The sequence below is a fragment of the Stigmatopora argus genome, chromosome 2, assembly GCF_051989625.1.
Source record: "Stigmatopora argus isolate UIUO_Sarg chromosome 2, RoL_Sarg_1.0, whole genome shotgun sequence".
NCBI classification, from domain to species: Eukaryota; Metazoa; Chordata; class Actinopteri; order Syngnathiformes; family Syngnathidae; genus Stigmatopora; species Stigmatopora argus.
The window spans coordinates 10,528,436-10,547,355 of NC_135388.1; the positions used below are offsets into that span (position 1 = coordinate 10,528,436).

General features: G+C 41.7%; 1 protein-coding gene and 1 long non-coding RNA gene across 3 annotated transcripts; one reads left to right on the top strand and one right to left on the bottom strand.

Annotated features, from left to right (window-relative positions):
• Positions 1-502: 502 nt before the first annotated feature.
• mindy2 (MINDY lysine 48 deubiquitinase 2) lies at positions 503-15,114 on the top strand. The gene is made up of 9 exons (XM_077621207.1): positions 503-1,463; positions 1,872-1,929; positions 2,880-2,944; positions 9,035-9,193; positions 9,362-9,464; positions 10,351-10,493; positions 11,430-11,603; positions 12,894-13,073; positions 14,193-15,114. The coding sequence occupies exons 1-9, from the start codon at positions 615-617 to the stop codon at positions 14,388-14,390; spliced, it is 1,929 nt and encodes a 642-aa protein (XP_077477333.1). The 5' UTR covers positions 503-614; the 3' UTR covers positions 14,391-15,114.
• On the bottom strand, positions 3,632-18,689 carry LOC144089956 (uncharacterized). 2 transcript variants are annotated; one of them, XR_013305244.1, is made up of 5 exons: positions 18,473-18,689; positions 17,642-17,728; positions 12,900-13,127; positions 11,442-11,667; positions 3,632-4,338 (listed from the first exon to the last, which is right to left on the bottom strand). It is a non-coding gene; the product is annotated as an uncharacterized LOC144089956 (long non-coding RNA). The 2 variants fall into 2 exon arrangements; XR_013305245.1 differs by lacking the exons at positions 3,632-4,338; positions 11,442-11,667; positions 12,900-13,127 and adding an exon at positions 17,304-17,554.
• Positions 18,690-18,920: the final 231 nt, after the last annotated feature.

Sequence of the window (18,920 nt, forward strand, 5' to 3'; positions counted from 1 at the left end):
CCTCAAATGTGTTCTACTTAGACAACTTTTTCCCCACCGTTCATGAATTGAAACGTTATTTTCCTTTTTCTATAGCATATCATTTATTAATTAATATTATTCATTTAGATATTAATGTATTCCTGAAATAAATTTAATCCAATTATTTTAATAAAAAGGAAGCTTTTTAGGACATATATTGATACGCGATTAATTACGATTACTCCATGCAAAGCCTTACATTTTTTTGTTTTATTTTTATCGAGTCCCAGCCTCAGGAGAAAAATAGCATTAAAACTGTTAGAACAGAAGAAGGATTGTTGGTAGTTACAGTGAGAAGGCGTCTCGTACACCAAAGTCACATGGTAGTCGAGGTAAAAACTTTTTTTTTTAATCAAACGTTTTAGTCCATCCTTCGGCGTCATTTGCAGCCAATGAGTTAAGAAGACTGTACATTGAAATAACCGAGGATCCCCAAACGCCTCATCACGCGACTTCTGCATCTCGAGCGCCCCCTAGATGGTGTGAAATAAAACCCCACCTGATGACGTCACCCGTAGAGTTGTCATGGCGTCTTTTGGACCGAATCTACTGCTGCAATTTAGCTAGAATCCGTCGACAGTCGCTAAATCGAAATGGAGAAAAATGCAGACGTGCATGGAGACCCCGTCGGGAGCGACGCCAGCGGGGCGGAAACCGGCGACGCTCCGGCTGCGGGAGTCGGGAAAGGAACCGCGGAGAAATGCACAAATACTAGTGAGGCTCGCCTCACTACTTTGCTGGAGAACGATAGCTGCTGGAATAACAGCACCGCGGAGGACCCCCCCGGCGCCCCTCACGTCAAACCACCAGCGGCCAGGTGTGATTTAGCCGAGGTCCTGCAAGTCCAGGATGCGGGGAAGGGCGGCGAGTCGAGCGGGGAGCAGGCGATCAGTAACGGGATGGGGTCTGGCACCAATAAGGAGGGTGGTGCCTCAAACTTAGTAAACAAGCGAACCGACGGGCCGTCCTCAGGTGTGGACGGGAAGGAAAGCGAGACGAGTACATTTGCCGAACCGGGCGGGACGAGCCCGGAGGACCCGAGCGCCCCGCGTGCCCCTCACGCCCGGCACGCCCCGCACGCCTTATCCGAGGGGCTGGCTAGTGGCAGCGACCCGGACTCGAACCGGGACCCGGACGCTAGCCTCGGCGGGTGCGAATCCCGCAGTCTGGACTCTCTGGACGAGTCCTTCTCCAAGCTCAACTCGTGCCCGAGCTCGGACCTGAACAGCGAGGGCCCGGAGGAGCGATCCGAGCCAGGGTTGGCTCTGTTCGGCCTGGATGAGGCCAAGGCGTCGTGCGCCAAGGACCGAGCGGCCGGCCAGTCCATCTACCACATCAAGTGGATCAAGTGGAGGGAGGAGAGCACGCCCATCATCACCCAGAATGAGAACGGGCCCTGCCCGCTGCTGGCCATCATGAACGTGCTACTGCTTGCCTGGAAGGTAAAAGACGCTCCTCCGAACAAATGATCGCTGCCAGCCTTCCCAGTCAAAAAGATTGGGCGTCGGGCTAGCCAAACGTGTTCAATTTTGGCCTCGAGGGGTTCATATCGACTGTACTTGGTGTGTGCAATACATCTCAACTGTACAGAGATTGGGGGGAAAAGAAATAATGTGCTCCCGGTACCATACCAACAGAATCGCTACACTAAGAAATGCACTTGCTCAACGTTTAATGAGGCAAGCTGCACTGTAACAAAGTTTATAGTGTCAACCTTCTCACAATAATGTTGCAGAGTTCCACTTGCAGCTCACCCGCAAATTGTCCTGAAATGAAATCGGTATCTGTTTTTAAAGTGTGTGTATAGTACCTTTGTATCGTACCAAACATAGTTGCTTTATCTGTTACAGGTTAAGATGCCTCCCATGATGGAAATTATTACGGCTGAGCAACTGATGGAATATCTCGGTGAGAGTTACTCGAACATCGCTTGGCCAAAGTCACAGAAATCACATTTTAAGTTTAAAGAGACACTACTTTTTTTTTTTTTAAATAATGATATTTTTTACATTTCATCACCCGATGCCATTCTCCCAGTTTGCTCAACAAATTTGCGTTGGAAATGCGCAGAATGTCAATGTTCAACCATTTGCTTTTTCTGCAAAATCTCAATTCTCGCTAATATGCGGCTTACTGGATCAAATTTTAAAATTCTGTGTTTAAATTGCAAAGCTTTGCTCCGCTTTGCCGTTGGTGAAAAGGGTAAGTCAGTGGAAAGCTGGGCATTGGCAATATGTGCAGTGATTTGGACAGATCGAAGCGGACTACAGTAGTTAATCAATGAAACATTTTTTTGCTATTTTACCATATAAAATACTCACTCCAGCTTCTGTGAATTAACCTTACATTAGTGGAACGTCTCAAAAATAATGCAGTCTTACAAACCATGATTTTTGTGGGAGGATTCAAGCTGTTTATGTGAGGAAGGTGTACTTTCATTTCAACATATGTGATATCTATTGTCACAAATGTATCTACAGTCTTCCCTCAATTATCGCAACTTCACTTATCGCGAATTCACTTTCGCAATTTTTTCTGCTATTATTTTTTTTAAATAGTATTATTTATTTTAAACGTTCATAAAAATGTGAAAATCCACGCTGAAACTCATAAATGGAAGCCACTCTTGCTACGAGGATTCAGCACTGAAGAGAAAAAAAGGGTACTTATAATAGGGGTGACCCTACTTTTTTGATTATCGCGGCAATGTCTGGTCTTCATTAACTGCAATATTCGAGGGATTACTGTATTTTCCTTACCACACCATCAATAGTGCTGTGTAAGCACTTTTTGGACATTTTACACAGGAGATGTTCCCGTCTCTAGCTGCACTGAACGGTCTTTTTATGTCCCGACAGGAGACTACATCTTGGAAACCAAGCCAAAAGAGATTTCTGAGGCCCAGCGGCTAAACTACGAGCAGGTACACTTTGAGTATGATGCAACTACAAAGAGCATGGTCTTCAATTCTAAACCAGAGGCACGGAACTACATTATCCAAAACACATTCTATTTATCAATGTTAGACACGTGACAATCCTTCAATATTCTAAACATAATGTCCTATTGATTCACAGCAACAATTCAAAGTTTCAGTGTCATAAACATGTTTTGACATCTTATATATATATATATATATATATATATATATATATATATATATATATATATATATATATATATATATATATTAATTTTACTTTACGAACGACCCAACCAACGAATAATCCGAGTTACGACACGTTTTCACGTTAAATTTTCATCTCAAAATACAAAAGAAAATTTAAATTACAAAACGTAGAATCTCAAACAATGCGCACTCGGCTTCCAAGGCACCTGAATTCCCTGAAACATGAATACCCTTGTAGAATCCTGTATTTTATTTTGAAATTGGCATGATAAAGTTGCTCTCCCATTGGCTATTTCCCAATACGCCACTGGCCTTCCATGATGCTTTTCGTGTGCCTCTGACCCGAGTGCTAACACACGTAATGGAGTGACCTCTGTTATCAATTTGTATTATTTTTTTATATTATATATTTATTATTTTATTATTATTCAATTATCAACTTATTTATTTATGTCTAAAATGTCTTTTGCTGTGTCTCTATTCTCACCCTCTTGCTACTGTGACAGTGAAATTTCCCAAATACGGGATCAATGAAATTATCTAATATAATCTAAGTAAAATAGAAGATGATTAAAAAGAAAGCAAAATGGCATCCACAAAAAATAAGCCAAACCGGTCTTCCAATTTTAATGGAATGAAGTTGTGTGTTTACATGCGAGTGTACATACGTGCTTTTTTGTCTCAGCTGCCAAACGTTTGCCTCCTGCCTCACCCAACACGTATTGGCCAACGGCAATTGAGTTTAGGGGTCAGTATGGAAGGGCTTTGAAACGAATCAGGCATTTTACATTTGAAATGTGACTACTTGAAATAGGATCACTTCTGAAACAAATTATTTTGTTAAGGTGAGGTACGACAGTAGTTGCGTGCATTGACGAAAACATTTGCGTGAAGAGAACGTTCTTTACTGTGGACATAAACGCAGGGTTGATAGCGAACCTTCGCCACCGCTCTGAGTTACATAAGATGCGTCTTGCGAGACTCGGGGAAGAAACAACGGAGGTCAGGAGTGTGTGATGTCGTTTGCGACGCCGGCAAATGCTTAGAGACGCATGGCCGGTTTGGCCTGGGGCTATTACCAAAGTTCCACGCGTGTGTTTTTGTGTGTGCGGTTCACCATGCGAGCGACTGGGCTCGGAGAAGGAGCTCCACTTCCTCTGCGGCCTGCTTTCGCTCCAGCGGCACATCTGCGGATGATTTGAAGCCACGTTTTAAAGGCGAGGAGAAAATTCTTGGCTCTGTGATGCTCAGTTGCTCAGTGGCACCGGTTTTCTAAATTTAAGCGGGCCTGAAATGCAACTTCTTAAATAAATCAGTGGCGTTTTTAGGGAGGGGCTCCAACTGTGCGTGGCACGGTAATTATGTCAGTCTAATCCTAGACTCGGGCCTTGGAGCTCTAATGCATTTGGGTGTCTGTCCGCCACTTGCATTGCGGTAGACAGGATTTAGTATTTTTATCAACATTAGATACATTGATAAATATATAAATGTGATGATAAAAAAAACAACTAAATATTTATACATTATGATTGGAATTGAGGCGGGGCCCGCTGGGCGAGAGGTTAGCCATTAGCACGTCGGCCTCACAGTTCTGAGATTGAGGGTCTGGACCTTCCTGTGTTTGCATGTTCTCACTGGGCTTGTGTGGGTTTATTCCGGGTACTCCGGTTTCCTCCCACATCCCAAAAACGGTACTCGGACGTTTGGTCGCTGGACTTTTGGTCGCCGGACTTTTGGTCGCCGGACTTTTGGTCGCCGGACTTTTGGTCGCCGGACGTTTGGTCGCCCGGAAGGTTATTGATAATTACCATTTAAAATTGTTGCTCAAATTCCCTAAATACAAACTGCAAATTATTATTTAGTCATACTTATTGCCCTATTAATTATTAGGCCAAAGAAAAGCTCCAAATTTCCTGTACTTTTATTGTGTTTTGTTGGAGAACTTGTTAAGACCCTGACTGACGTAGCTTCTTAAAGGGACAACGCATGTACATACAAACTCTTATACACTCACACATCCGCTCAGTGAAACTGCTCAGGGCCATTGTTGGCTTTGATTGATGCGTAGACCGTGTTATTTTACCTTGTTTTGTCGCCGGACTTTAGGTCGCCGGACTTTTGGTCGCCGGACGTTTGGTCACCGGTTGTTTGGGTCCGGGCGACCAAAAGTCCGGCGACCAAGAGTCCGGCAACCAAAAGTCCGGCGACCAAAAGTCCGGCGACCAAAAGTCCGGCGACCAAAAGTCCGGCGACCAAAAGTCCGGCGACCAAGAGTCCGGCAACCAAAAGTCCGGCGACCAAAAGTCCGGCGACCAAAAGTCCGGCGACCAAACGTCCGGTCACGCCCAAAAACATACGTGGTAGGCTGGTTAAACACTCTAAATTTGCCCTAGGTATGAGTGTGAGCATGAATGGTTGTCCTTTGGCCACCAATTCAGGGTGTACCTCACCTGGTCCCCAAGGTCAGCTGGGATAGGCTCCAGCACCCCCCGTGACCCTTGTGAGGATAAGCGGTATAGAAAATGAATGAATAATTGGGACTGCGATCAGGAAGAAGAGTGGCTAGGGTCCATCTCACAATTCTGAATCGAGGATTCTAGCCCAGGATCCGTCCGGTCTTCCTGTCTGGAGTTTGCTTGTTCTCTCCGTGCCTGCGTGGGTTTTCTCCGGGTACTACGGTTCCCTCCCAAATCCCCAAAGCATGCATGGGAGGCTGATTGAACATTCCCAATTGTCACCAAATATGAGTGAGTAGGCAAGCAAATGGTTGTTTGTGTCATTGTGGCCTCCTATTGGCTGGAAACTAATTCAAGGTGTGCTCCGCCTACTGCCCATACTTAGCTCGGATAGGCTCCGGCACCTCCACAACCCCCTTGAGGATAACAGCCGTGGGAAATAACTGAATGATAAATTGAGACCTGCCTTCCACATTTTTAGAGATACAAAACAGTTGCGAGTTAATCATAATTCACTTTGAAATTTTCCCAGTTAGTAGTAGTCCTCTTAGCTCTTCAAATATATATAAATTATGTTTGTTCTTGTAAACTACATGCCGAGTAATGATGAGAAGAACAACTGACAGTTTGTGAGTCTGTGTTCTGCAAGCATTTTTGTTTATATTGCCTGCTGGGTTGAAACGTTTACACCAGGAGTTGACAACAATTCTATTTTTATAGTCACGTCGACACGTCATTTGTCACACGAGTGTATGAGGATTAAAATAGCAGTTGCTCGCTTTAGCGGTTGTTAAATATTTACTCCGAGGAGCTGTGGAAGTGAAAAGTGCAATGTTGTAATATGTATTTGTCTCAGTAGAGCTGAGCTGCACTTTTGAAAGGCAAATGTTTCATCGTGAAACTCAATTGAACGGCATCTCCTTTGTTTTGTGGCCAATCCAAATTGTTATTTGTTCCTACATAAGCCACACTGAACTATAAAATTCAGCCGTCAACATTGTGTTATTGGATATTTATACCAAAAGATATGCAACTCATTAGCCTGCAATCCATAAACAAGATGCAGAGTTGGTTTAAAGCAGTAGCATTTTACAATCAAAATATTAAGTTATTTAATTTGGATTTCTATTTGTTTGAACTGTTTTAACATCTTTTTAAATGTATTATTTTCATCGGATATTTGCAAATATTTTTGGAGCAAATATCTGAATATTATCCAAAGACTCAATATGGTATCATTATAAAATTAGCCATTTACACCCCAAGTATATATCTAACTAGGTGAAAAAAATCAATGATTTGGAATAAATGCCCACTATAGTTAACCACCCCACCCAGGACTACTGTTTCAGTTTAAGCCAGTTGTCTTGCGAATGATCTTCTATAGCTGCGATCCATCACAAGCCCAGATGAGTGCGAGTGATGCGGCGCTAATCATTTCATCTGCGCTTTCTCATCCCGCTGTTGACCAGATGTGCTCCATTAAACGGCCTCTGCTAATCCCGACGTGCATGACGCTCGGTAGCGTCCTAATCCGCACATTTTCACATGTGGCCGACTGAGGATTTACACCTCTAAACTACACATCGAGTCCTGGGGAATATGGCCTGGAAGTCAAATCTGATTTTTTTCCATAAGATTTTACAGTACAGTGGTACCTGGAGATACAAGCTTAATTCGTTCCGGGACTGAGCTCGTATGTCGATTTACTTGTAACTGAAATGTACGTTTCCCATAGAAATGAACTAAAAACAAATTTATTCGTTCCAACCCTCTGAAAAAACACCAAAAACAGGATATTGGATTGGAAAAAATGTTTTATTTCTTCTAATTCGCCATATATTAACAAAGTAACAAATAACTAGTGGTTTAATAGTACTAAAATGTGTTTAATAGTACTAAAATTAGACGGATTTTGCGGAGGGGAGAGGGGATTTTTTTTCACGGCAACGTGTGACATAACATAAACAAATTTAAATGAATTTGGATTACGATGCAGACACACTCAAAAATAAGTTTTATCTAACCTTCCGCTAAACTTAATTCTAATTTTGTTTTAAATTTTGATACCTTTCTTCTTCCGGGTTGGCTCTATTTGCCCCGCCTCCACCCTGACTTTCACTATCGATGGGCTGTTTGCTTTTGTATTCCCTTCAAAATATTCCCAAACTGATGCACACAAATGTCCTCACAATAGGATAACGTACGACCACTTGCCAACTTGCCCGGGAAGTAGTACTCCTCTCGTATTAGCGACAGGAAAAAATGTTTTACTCATATCTCAAATTGCTCGTATTTCGGGGTACCACTGTATATTGCTTTTTAAATTGTTTCAATTTTATTATTATAATCTGCTAGATAAGTGTTCATTTCAACGCCTTCATTAAAAACAACATACTAGTAGTATTTGAAATTAACGGTGCCTAAATTGTTCGGATATATATTGATTCTGATTGTCTCACTATTTTAAAACTAGATGTGTATTGTTACATGGGTCTGGACTGGAACACATGGTTCCGTTCCCTGTTTGACAGGGACGCAACAGGTGGACATTACAAGATTAGACAGTAATGAAATCATTTGATTCACGTCCTATTAACACGTCTCTTCCCTTCTTCTGGCTTCTATTTTCTCTGCTGATTATCTTGTTGATTGCATGGCTCAGTGAACCAGCAGCCTTCATTATACAGCCGCTGGACCACATTATCATGTCAGATGTACGTCATTAAAGCGAGGTTACACGTGGTCAAATCGGACAGCACCGAAAAAAAGAGTAGCAGCAGAAAGCTGTAATTGTCGAGCAGCGACTAGTTTCTTCTTTTCCGGTTCAAAATAAATAAATAAATCAAACCAAAAATATTCACGTCCTAAATCAGGGGATTAAAATCGTCTCCGTTACGAGCCACATCGTAGTGATGCTTTCCTTCGAAGGCCAGTATGACTGCCAACTTGGACTGACCACGACTAATCCACAAATCGACAACTATTTTGATAACTGCTCAACGCTCTTAGAGACATTGTTGAGCTAAAATTTATCTGGTGGGTTGGGTTCCGACCTTCCTGTGTGGAGTTTGCATATTCGTTTTCTCCCGGTACTAAAAGAAAACACATTAAATATACGATACGTATCTTTAAAATGAAATATAATAATAAAACGTGATGACAAATAGGCTTTTGTTGTTGATGATGACGACAGGGCCTATGTCCGATTATTATTATTATTATTATTATATTATCGGATTTCTGTAGTCCTCAATGAAATGTGTCTACATTTTTCTGGAAGAAAAAAAAATTCACATTTGTGGTCTACAGAAAATGCCACGGCAGGCCAGATGTGGCCCCCGGTTCTTGAGTTTGACACCTGTACCGGAGAAGAATGCATGCTTGATCGCCCTGCCATTTATTTCCCTTTTGTCCCTCCTCCTAGAACATGAGCGACGCCATGGCAGTGTTGCACAAGCTCCAGACGGGCCTGGATGTAAATGTGAAGTTTACGGGCGTGCGAGTCTTTGAGTACACTCCTGAATGCATCGTGTTCGATCTGCTCGACATCCCCCTCTACCACGGCTGGCTGGTCGACCCCCAGGTAAGAGGGAACGGAACCTCCGTGAGACTTTGCAATGGCAAAAATTAGCAAGAAAAATTCTTTCAAAGCTGCATATTTTTTTCGGTCACGACACACAGTAGCTTCTTTGCCGCCTGCGCTGGTTTTTGGCAAATGTTCTTTGGCCACAGCGTCTATCTTAATTTGCAGATGCATGACATTGTCAAGGCAGTGGGCAACTGCAGCTACAACCAGCTGGTGGAGAAGATAATATCCTGTAAACAGTCCGACAACAGCGAGCTCGCAGGCGAAGGTCAGTGCGTCTCTATGGGGTCTCTGCTTATGCCCCCCCCCCCCCCCACTCTTGTCTTACACTGCAACTCATTCAAGTTATTTTGGCCCTCTTCTCGAGCGTCCTGAAAGTGAGCCGAAATTTGTCCTATTATATGTATTCCTTACTTGTTTTCGTGTCTACACAACATTAAGAAGTGTATATATTAAACGGTACACATTTATATACATAGGTAAATTCTGCAATGTATTAATATTTAAATATAATATATGTAATAAGTGTGTAAATACTTTATTACTATTATTACGTTATTTATTTGTAAGGTCGACATTGTCGGCAACAGACGTCCAATCCAATTAAACTGGAATGGATGCTTAATGATGATCTTAGATCCAGCTCAATTTACCATATACGATCTGTATGATATGTATATATGTTTATTACTGCTTCAAGGCGGCCAATTTGTGCACACTGACATTTTTGTCCTACTCAACACTCACCAACAACTGTCATTTAAAAAATAAAAACATACAAATTTAAATGGAAAAACTCGGGTCACCCGTATCAAGTAACTACTGACAAAAAAATTAAGCCATACTTTAATGTAGCATTTTCCTGGGTCATCCACCTGCCAAGCTTCTAAAAACTGAATCCGAGCCACTTTTTACATAATCCTACAAAACAAATTAACACACGTCAACAAAACGCTAACCTCCTTAACACAGCTCCAAATAAACCTATTTTGAAACTAATATTTTTCTGACTGTGCCAATCCAAACTGATTTTTAGACTAAGATTAACCACTCAGTTCTTGGACCAATGGGCATGAATGAGTAAAGAGTGCTATGTTGATGGTAGATTTAGAACCATACACACATACATTTTTTTTTGTATCTGTGTGTGACAGGTATTGTGGCCGAGCAGTTTCTGAACAGCACAGCCACTCAGCTGACGTACCACGGCCTGTGCGAGCTCACGGCGACCGTGCAAGAGGGAGAACTCTGCGTCTTTTTTAGGAATAACCACTTCAGCACCATGATTAAATACAAGGTAAAACGCTATTGTTGTTCCTGTAGATTTCACTCACGTCCTATTATTGTGGGGCATTTAAAGGTCACCCCCCCGTTGATTTTGATGCTTTACCAGATTGCTTCCTGTACGTCTCTGGGTCTCTCTCAGTTCAACTTAGGTCTCATGATTTGGGGGCAATTTGAGGATGTTTATTTTGTGTAAAATAATGATTACCTATAGATATTTTTCAGGTCTTAATTTACAATCAATAAGAGTGAAGAGTGTCATTCAAATTTGGGAATTAATGGGCCCTTTTAGTATGTAGTGGGTGTTTCTTGTTTGGCTGATCTTTTATGCACATTGTTTTTTTTTAGGTGGATGTGTGAATTATGTGAAATGGACGAGACGTGCAATTAAGAAAAAATCACTCTTTAAATATTTTTGTGGATGAAAATACATGCCTTTTTTGCGTTTTGGTGGAACTGTGAAAATTAGGACCAAATTAAGCCAACATCACGTGAATATCTGGAATGTTTCGAAGTTGGAACGGTGTGAATCGGTCAAAGCGTTGTGGACTATGTGGCCGGGGGGAAAAAGTGGACACGGTAAAAATACCACCAAAAATGTATATTAATACAGAATACAGGTCTCGGCTGCATGCAGCTGTGCTGCTTGTATTATCAGTGCAGCTGGACCAGACTTTTCCTGTTATCTAGAGGAAGGGAAGTAACCCCTTTGTACTGTGTCTTGAACTTTTGACTCCCACACCTTGGCATTGCCTGTAGAGGCAAAGCTTTGTGCGCCAACCCACGTTTACAAAAGATAAAATATTGTGGAGTGAGTTGAGTTCACTGCCATCATAAGGATTTGGTGTCTCAAGTTAAAGCTAAATATACTACCTTCTGAACGCTGGCTTGTATTTTGAAAAAACGCATTTCCCAAGACACGGCGATATTTACTTGTGTTTATCTGCAGGGTCAGCTGTACCTGTTGGTGACTGATCAAGGCTTCCTGACAGAAGAGAAGGTGGTGTGGGAGAGTCTTCACAACGTTGACGGCGATGGCAATTTCTGCGATTCCGAGTTCCGGTTGAGGCCCCCGTCGGACCCGGAGACAGTATACCGTGGACAGCAGGATCAAATTGACCAGGTCTGAGCACTGAGACTTTGCAGAACCTTAACTGGCCGGGATGCTTTCCTTACGACATCCCACACTGTAACAAAAGCATAAAAGAAGAAATGCAAAATGTTGCAGTTCCCAAACATGCAAAAACAAAAATGCGGTTCCACTTCTTTGTTTCTGTCAAATTACTTCTTAAAGGAGACAATTACAAAATAGAGAAAGATCAAAATATGTTTTTTTAATTTATTTTTTTATTACTGATCAAAAGTAACCACTGGAATTAAATCGCAAAATATTTGTCTTTTTTTCCCCCCACTAATCTCTCCTTATTTGTGCTGTTAGCCCTAATTGGAAGCCTAGCACAGTCAATGGCAATGAAAAATTAATATCACGACCAGTACTCCCAGTTTAAATGAATTCAACTATTGTGAATGGAAAGCAACGAGTTAAATACTATACTTTAATAGAAAGAAAATTCCATTTGATTCAATTTAAATTCATATTTTTTGTTTTATTCATTATAAATGTATTTATTCATAAATGTGTATATACATAGGTGTATATCCTTTTGGTACATTCTGTTAATTTCATGGGGTGAACAAGAAGGTGCTCAATTTTTTTTCTCCACATAAAAAAACGTAAAAAGTCATGATTAGAACTGATTTTGTCATCAGGCTTTGTTGGATGACAAGGCAAATTTCCGACAGGATGCCCATGTTAAGAACCGAATCCATACAAAGGAAAGAAGAAATAAAAATGTCGCTGCCACTTTGCAAATTCAACAACACGCTTGTCAAAAAGTTCTCAATAATGGATGAGTTCTGCAAGACCCAGCCCCTCCATCGTCCTACTGCACTCCTTAAATTCTCTCCGCTATATACACCAAAGCGGCCCGGTGGTCCCTTAATAATTCATCAGACTTTTGTCTCCTCTGCAATTTTGCTGGTTTCACAGCCATCTGTTCAAAAGCAGAACTTGCTAACAAATTCGACACATAAACACAATAGATTTTACAGATGACTTGTGTAGCCCGACAGGCCTTGGTTTGTTTGGGAAAATCCATTTCTGAAGGTATTCTCAACAACTTTCCATTAGTGAAGGCCATAATGAGGTCCAGGCATAGACAGCCTATCGAGATAGAAACGAGATAAACCATGTATATAGCTGGGTCTAATAAAAAAATGTATTACTGTGTTGTAGTTTAGTGCGAGAAACTCTTCCAGTTTAAATGAATTGGACATTGATCAACGTCGACGCCGATGAGTGCGTAAACAACCCAGTTGAAGTATTGCCGCCCTCCCCCCTTGTGCTCCCCAGGACTACCTGATGGCACTGTCGCTGCAGCAGGAGCAGCAGAGTCAGGACCTCCAGTGGGAGCAGCTGCCGGGCATCAGCGACCTGGAACTGGCGAAAAAGCTGCAAGAGGAGGAGGATCGCCGGGCGTCGCAGTACTATCAGGAACAGGAACAGGAGCAAGCAGCAGCGGCACAGGCGCAGGTGTGTGTTGGGGGTGGGGGCTGGGGGGCTGGGACTCTGGGCAAGTGCTGGAAGCTTTGAAACAAATGGGACATACACAAGTACTTAATGTACCGTTGTAGGGGTTGGAGGAATACACATGGTATATTGCGCCAACCAAGGGATAATTACTTTATTCTCCCGCTTGTTTCTATGCACGCTAGAGATGGGTGTTATTATCGGTGGTACTCGGACGTTTCGTCGAAAGACGTTTGGTCCCCGGACGTTTGGTCCCCGGACGTTTGGTCCCGGACGTTTGGTCCCGGACGTTTGGTCCCCGGACGTTTGGTCCCCGGACGTTTGGTCCCCGGACGTTTGGTCCCCGGACGTTTGGTCCCCGGACGTTTGGTCGACCGGACGTTTGGTCGACCGGACGTTTGGTGGAACGGACGTTTGGTAGAACGGACGTTTAGTCGCCGGGTTGTTACTGTTGAAACCAGCTCTCAAAATTATAATCATGAGAGAGTGAGTTTAATATCTAAATATCTAACATCAAAATATCAACAGTAAACTCTGTCATAATTTGACAGCAAGTCTACCAAACGTCCGTTCTACCAAACGTCCGTTCTACCAAACGTCCGTTCTACCAAACGTCCGTTCGACCAAACGTCCGTTCGACCAAACGTCCGTTCGACCAAACGTCCGTTCGACCAAACGTCCGTTCGACCAAACGTCCGGTCGACCAAACGTCCGGTCGACCAAACGTCCGGTCGACCAAACGTCCGGTCGACCAAACGTCCGGTCGACCAAACGTCCGGTCGACCAAACGTCCGGTCGACCAAACGTCCGGTCGACCAAACGTCCGGTCGACCAAACGTCCGGTCGACCAAACGTCCGGTCGACCAAACGTCCGGTCGACCAAACGTCCGGTCGACCAAACGTCCGGTTGACCAAACGTCGGTCACGATTATCGGTACAGTGGATGACATTAATCTGTTCCGGATTTGGGATTGCAAGGTGAAATCATTGTAGGGCGAGCAATAGAAAATATTTTTAAGTTATAAAATTGAATTAAGCACGGCGGCTAAATTAGATTTTTTTTCTTCTAAAATTGTTTACTTCTCCTGGTCCTGCCTAAACTCGGGTGTGCTTGTGACGCAGGCTCAGCAAGAGGTTGCCGTGGCAGACGAGGCAGACCGAGGGGCCGCCGGTTCCGGCGGTCCGGCAGGGGGTGCCGGGACGGTCGCAACGGCGGCGGCGGCTGGCCAAGCCACGGCCAGTCCGGGAAAACAGTCGTCTGGCACGGAGCGCAAAGCCAAGAAGGAGGCCAAGGAGAAAGACAAATGCGTCATTTTGTAACATCAAGCCAGCGTATGGCAAACCGGTTGAGCACTTCTTCAAGTATGTTCATTTAAAATCAGCTCCACGGCTCTATTCTAACAACTATGGCAAATTCCTAGTACAAGTCCGTGTTCCTAGCGAGGACAAATAGCAGACTAGCACACGGCGGGCGGGCATTAAGGCTACGGAGGAAATGCTCAATCTGTTTGCCGTACGAGCAGAAGCGCGTGTTCGCGGCGAGGACTTCGGGACGAGAGGATTTGCTTCCCAAACCAGAGGTGCCTGCCGTGCTCCACCCTCAGCGGACCACCACGTCCCCCCGGGATCTTTCGAGCGAGTCGGCCAAACTTTGTTCATTAATCGTGGCTCGCCATCGTTCTACACGCCAAGATTTGAATTCATGTTTTCGTTGTATGTTACAGAGGAAAATACCATGCGTCTGCTTTTTCGAGGTAAGCTTTGGATGGCAACATTTCTTGAACTTTTTACGTATTCCATATCCTTGACATCCAGAAAAACTAATTTGGTCCAATTGAATGCTATAGACGTCTAATGGTTTGGACTTCTTTGGTCGTCAATGGCAGCCAATGATTTAACTTATCGTGCATCACTCGGTTTGAAAGTCGTGGGGAAAAATGTTAGTGGTAAGAATGTTAGCGCACCCTCGTTCTTCTTCTATCAAGTCAGGACAGTGTATACTACGACTGGATATTAATGATATGGAATAAATCCTCAAATCAGTTTCCAAGGGCTTTTTTTGTTTTGTTTTTATAACTACTATTGGGACATACTGAAGAAGAAAATAAACATAAAAATAGCACCTTTCTTATACTAATTTCCTCAATTTTTCCACTTAGTGTGATGGTTTTTTTTTTGTAACTTTGCAACTTTATGCTGGTAATATTCCACTTTCACACATTTTTGAATTGAATTTTTCTTGTTTTGCTATGACTAGTTCACTCTTTTCCTCTTTTTTTAATGTGGCAATATAACTTTCTTTTCATAAAACATTTTTTTCTTGTAACATTATGACTATCAGCTTCAGGTTCTGACTCCATTTACGCATTTTTACAACGTCATACTTTATGACTTCATTACTTGCAACATGACATCTTATGTTTTCGGAATTATATTATTTTTATGGAGCAATATAACTTTATTCTCAAAATGTTTGAACTTTTTCCACTTAGTTTCATTCTATAATCTGATTTGCAAGTGAGTATTTTTTTTATAATGTAACAATTATTGTTGCAAAAAAAGTGGTATTTGTACATCCCAAAAATTTTCGGGTAATTTTCACATCTTGATTATTCGAACATTGTCCTATTTTTTTTTTTAAACATTTAACCTCTTGCGTTATTACAACCTCATTCTCGTAATATGACAACTTTATTTCAGCTCCCTTATGTTAAATTTTTATCATGTAATATTAAAACTCCAATCTTGGACCGTTATAAAATGTCAATGTCACAGTCAAATTTTCCAATAAATTTGTGTTAGTTTTTATTTTTATTTTAGGAGCATTAAGTCATAATGTTACAATAATGTCAAGTCTTCCAGATGGATTGTTTTGGAAGTACATTCTAATATGATTTTTTTGCAGTCTTTTCTTCGCAGTGTGTCCCAAATTCCCTTCAAATTCTTGTTTGTGCACCTTTGGGAATTTGTACAGTATTTTGATTATTGTGTGTATCCACTGAAGAGGTTACGTTTAGCTTTCCATAGCGGCGTAAACATTGTTCATCACAGTTTGGCCTTAGTGGAGCGTGTGCATTGTTGCGGTCTGCCCACTTTGAATGTGTGCCCCTGCGTGAAGCCTGTTCAGCCAATTTGTTGAGCGAGAAAGTCTTTTACACTACACTAGTTCTGGACTTTTGTTGTCTTGCATTTTTTTCTTCTAAATGTTTGTGTGGCACAACCACAAGGGACGGTTGGTGATTGAATGATCTCACTCTGTGTTGTCAAGGAGTATTTGGCGCCGAGGGCTGTCACAAATGATTATTTTGGTAGTCGATTAATCGTTGATTATTAGTTGGCTCAGATTATAATCACTATATTAATGTTATATTTACATTTTACTAGTTATGTGCATTGGAACCAAACACTATGCGCTGAGAAATATTGCCCTTAAATAAAAAGAAAGGGTTAGTTGTCAGCCATGTTTTGATGGAAAATTAATCATTAAAAATCATTCTCTGAGCTCAATATATAATAAAATGTTGAGTTTATTGAGTTTTCCATCAAACTTGAAATAGCCTGCGAATTGGTCACTTGAAATTGTGTTTTTCCCCTTTTTTTACCATTATGAACATTCTGTAAATGTTTCTGTATTGTAATTTTCCAAAGGAAAATCAAATTTAGATATCTAGAACAATAATCAGATGCTTTCATTATGGACTACAAACAACCCCTAGACAAATAGACAAATAAAAAAAGAATATTTGCAATTCCCATTTTTTAAGTTAATCCTTTTAAAGAAATACATTTCAAATGAGTTTGACTATTTTTTCAAAAAAAAATTCAAGCCGATTAATCGAATATCCAAATAATTGATAATTTATCGATCAGATCTCGATTCATTGTGGCAGCCCTACTAGCACTCTGTACATAATCTTTATATTGACACTAGTAAATCAGTATGCTAGAACATTGGTTACCATTGACGGCGATAGATGTCCAATGCATTGGAACTGGGCCCTGTCAAAATGAATTGGGCGTCCATCACCGTGAGTGGGATGCGAATAAATTAAGATGGTTGTCAAGGATATGTTATAAATGCTCAAAAGCTTTCCATCCATGTAGATGTTTGACAACAAGACACGCTGTACATATTTGTGAAATGCACCCGTGGGTTTTTCTACGACTACATTCCAGTTGGATGCCTTGACTATAGCCTTCTCCGTTGAGTTAAAAAAAAAAAGTCAGAGAGGCTTTTGGGTGTGATGGAGAGGCAGGCTACCATGAGTGCAAACTCCTTTCCAAAGGGTTTTTATTTTTATTTTCTTTGTTTTCAAAATATGAGGCGCCTTACGACATTTTCTAGGGTAAATCCAGGCGCACGAGCAGTGTCAGACAATCCGCCGACATCCCAACTACTCAGGCTTTTTTGTGAAGGGACATGCTGTTCTAGCTCTTTTTCAAGCTTTGTATGGGTGCACTTCCTAAGGCCTGCAGTCAACTTTCTGCACACACGCACACGTTGGATGAAGGACGCTCGAGTTACAAACGACACTCCGAATAAAAGCTGCTCTTGCATGCCGACTACCTACGAGAACAGTGAACCCCCGTATGGTCCGGGTTTGGCGATTTGGTGGATTACGATGACGACGATAGGCATCCAATTAGGGCTGGGCGATCTGGAAGAAAAATAAGATCATCAACATTGGATTTTGTGGGAACTTCAAAATCTGCCAAGTTGGGACTAACGTGGAATAAATATGACATGGCTGATTATCGAAATGGATTTTTAAAAAATTCTGATCTTCAAACCTGATCATAAAATCGCCCAGTCCTAAATCCAACCCATTTCCAGCCCCTTCAAAAGGGATTGGACGTCTATTTTTGTCAATGAGCTAATCCCACAAGAACTTTGTTGAAGTAACATGAGGAGCTTCACGCCGTGCCACCATTTTGTGTCAGCTTTGACGGTTTGAAATTGTGGGGGTTCACTAAATAATTACAAGCCTCCTTTCAACAGGGTTCAGTCATGTTGGAAGAAAAATCAACACATCAAAAATAGGGAAATATATTTTAAAGGGGTGGAGATTTTGTGTATGATTCATCAGTTAATGACCAATTTGAGGGGGTCTTGGTTTCTCATTATGCTGGTGACACATTTTAAGGATAAATGATGTCAGTGAGAGATGTTTTGGATAATTACTTTTTTTTTTGCCATCCCATTTATTTACCCCGGAACTCCATTGTAAAGTTAGTTGATGGCAAGTATATTATTATGTGTCAACGTGGTTTCTCATTTGCCTTGTATTAAAAAAGAAAAAAAAAGAGGTCAATGCTGTAAAATGTGTATTTGGACACTTTGCAACCCAACAGTTGTGGTTGTCATTTGGTTATTGATATGCACTAACAGCAAAGAAACATACCTCATTTTGTACGGCGTGCCGATGGCTCTGTTGTCCTCTTAGGTAAATTAAAAGAAAAAAAGACTAATGTACAAAATAGTTATTCAAACTTGGTAGCAATCTTAAGCAAGATAAACTCTTAATTTATTAACATCGAGAAAAGGGCTGATCTACCATTTGTGACTGTTGACTATTGTTAATTGCGAAGTTCGTTCAGGTTGGTTTAAACGCACTTCCGGGTTGCATTCAAGTGTTGCCATAAATGCTCGTTAAAACCCCCATTCCTTTCATTTCTTCCGCTGAAACCCCCTTTGGCAAATTGGCAGCACACGCTTGTTGACAACGGGACTCATCTGTGCTCATTTTAACCATTTAAATATCATAAATGACCAAATAATGTATGTAGCCTTTCACATTGCAGCCACATTATGTATATGGTGATGTGTATGTATATTTAACTATAAATGCC

Bases quoted from the DNA above. Each gene is read 5' to 3' on its own strand.
- mindy2 (XM_077621207.1), top strand. From the start codon at position 615: ATGGAGAAAAATGCAGACGTGCATGGAGACCCCGTCGGGAGCGACGCC. The intron at 1,930-2,879 runs GTGAGAGTTACT...ATGTCCCGACAG, and splicing joins GCAACTGATGGAATATCTCG to GAGACTACATCTTGGAAACC. The intron at 9,465-10,350 runs GTCAGTGCGTCT...TGTGTGTGACAG, and splicing joins CAGCGAGCTCGCAGGCGAAG to GTATTGTGGCCGAGCAGTTT.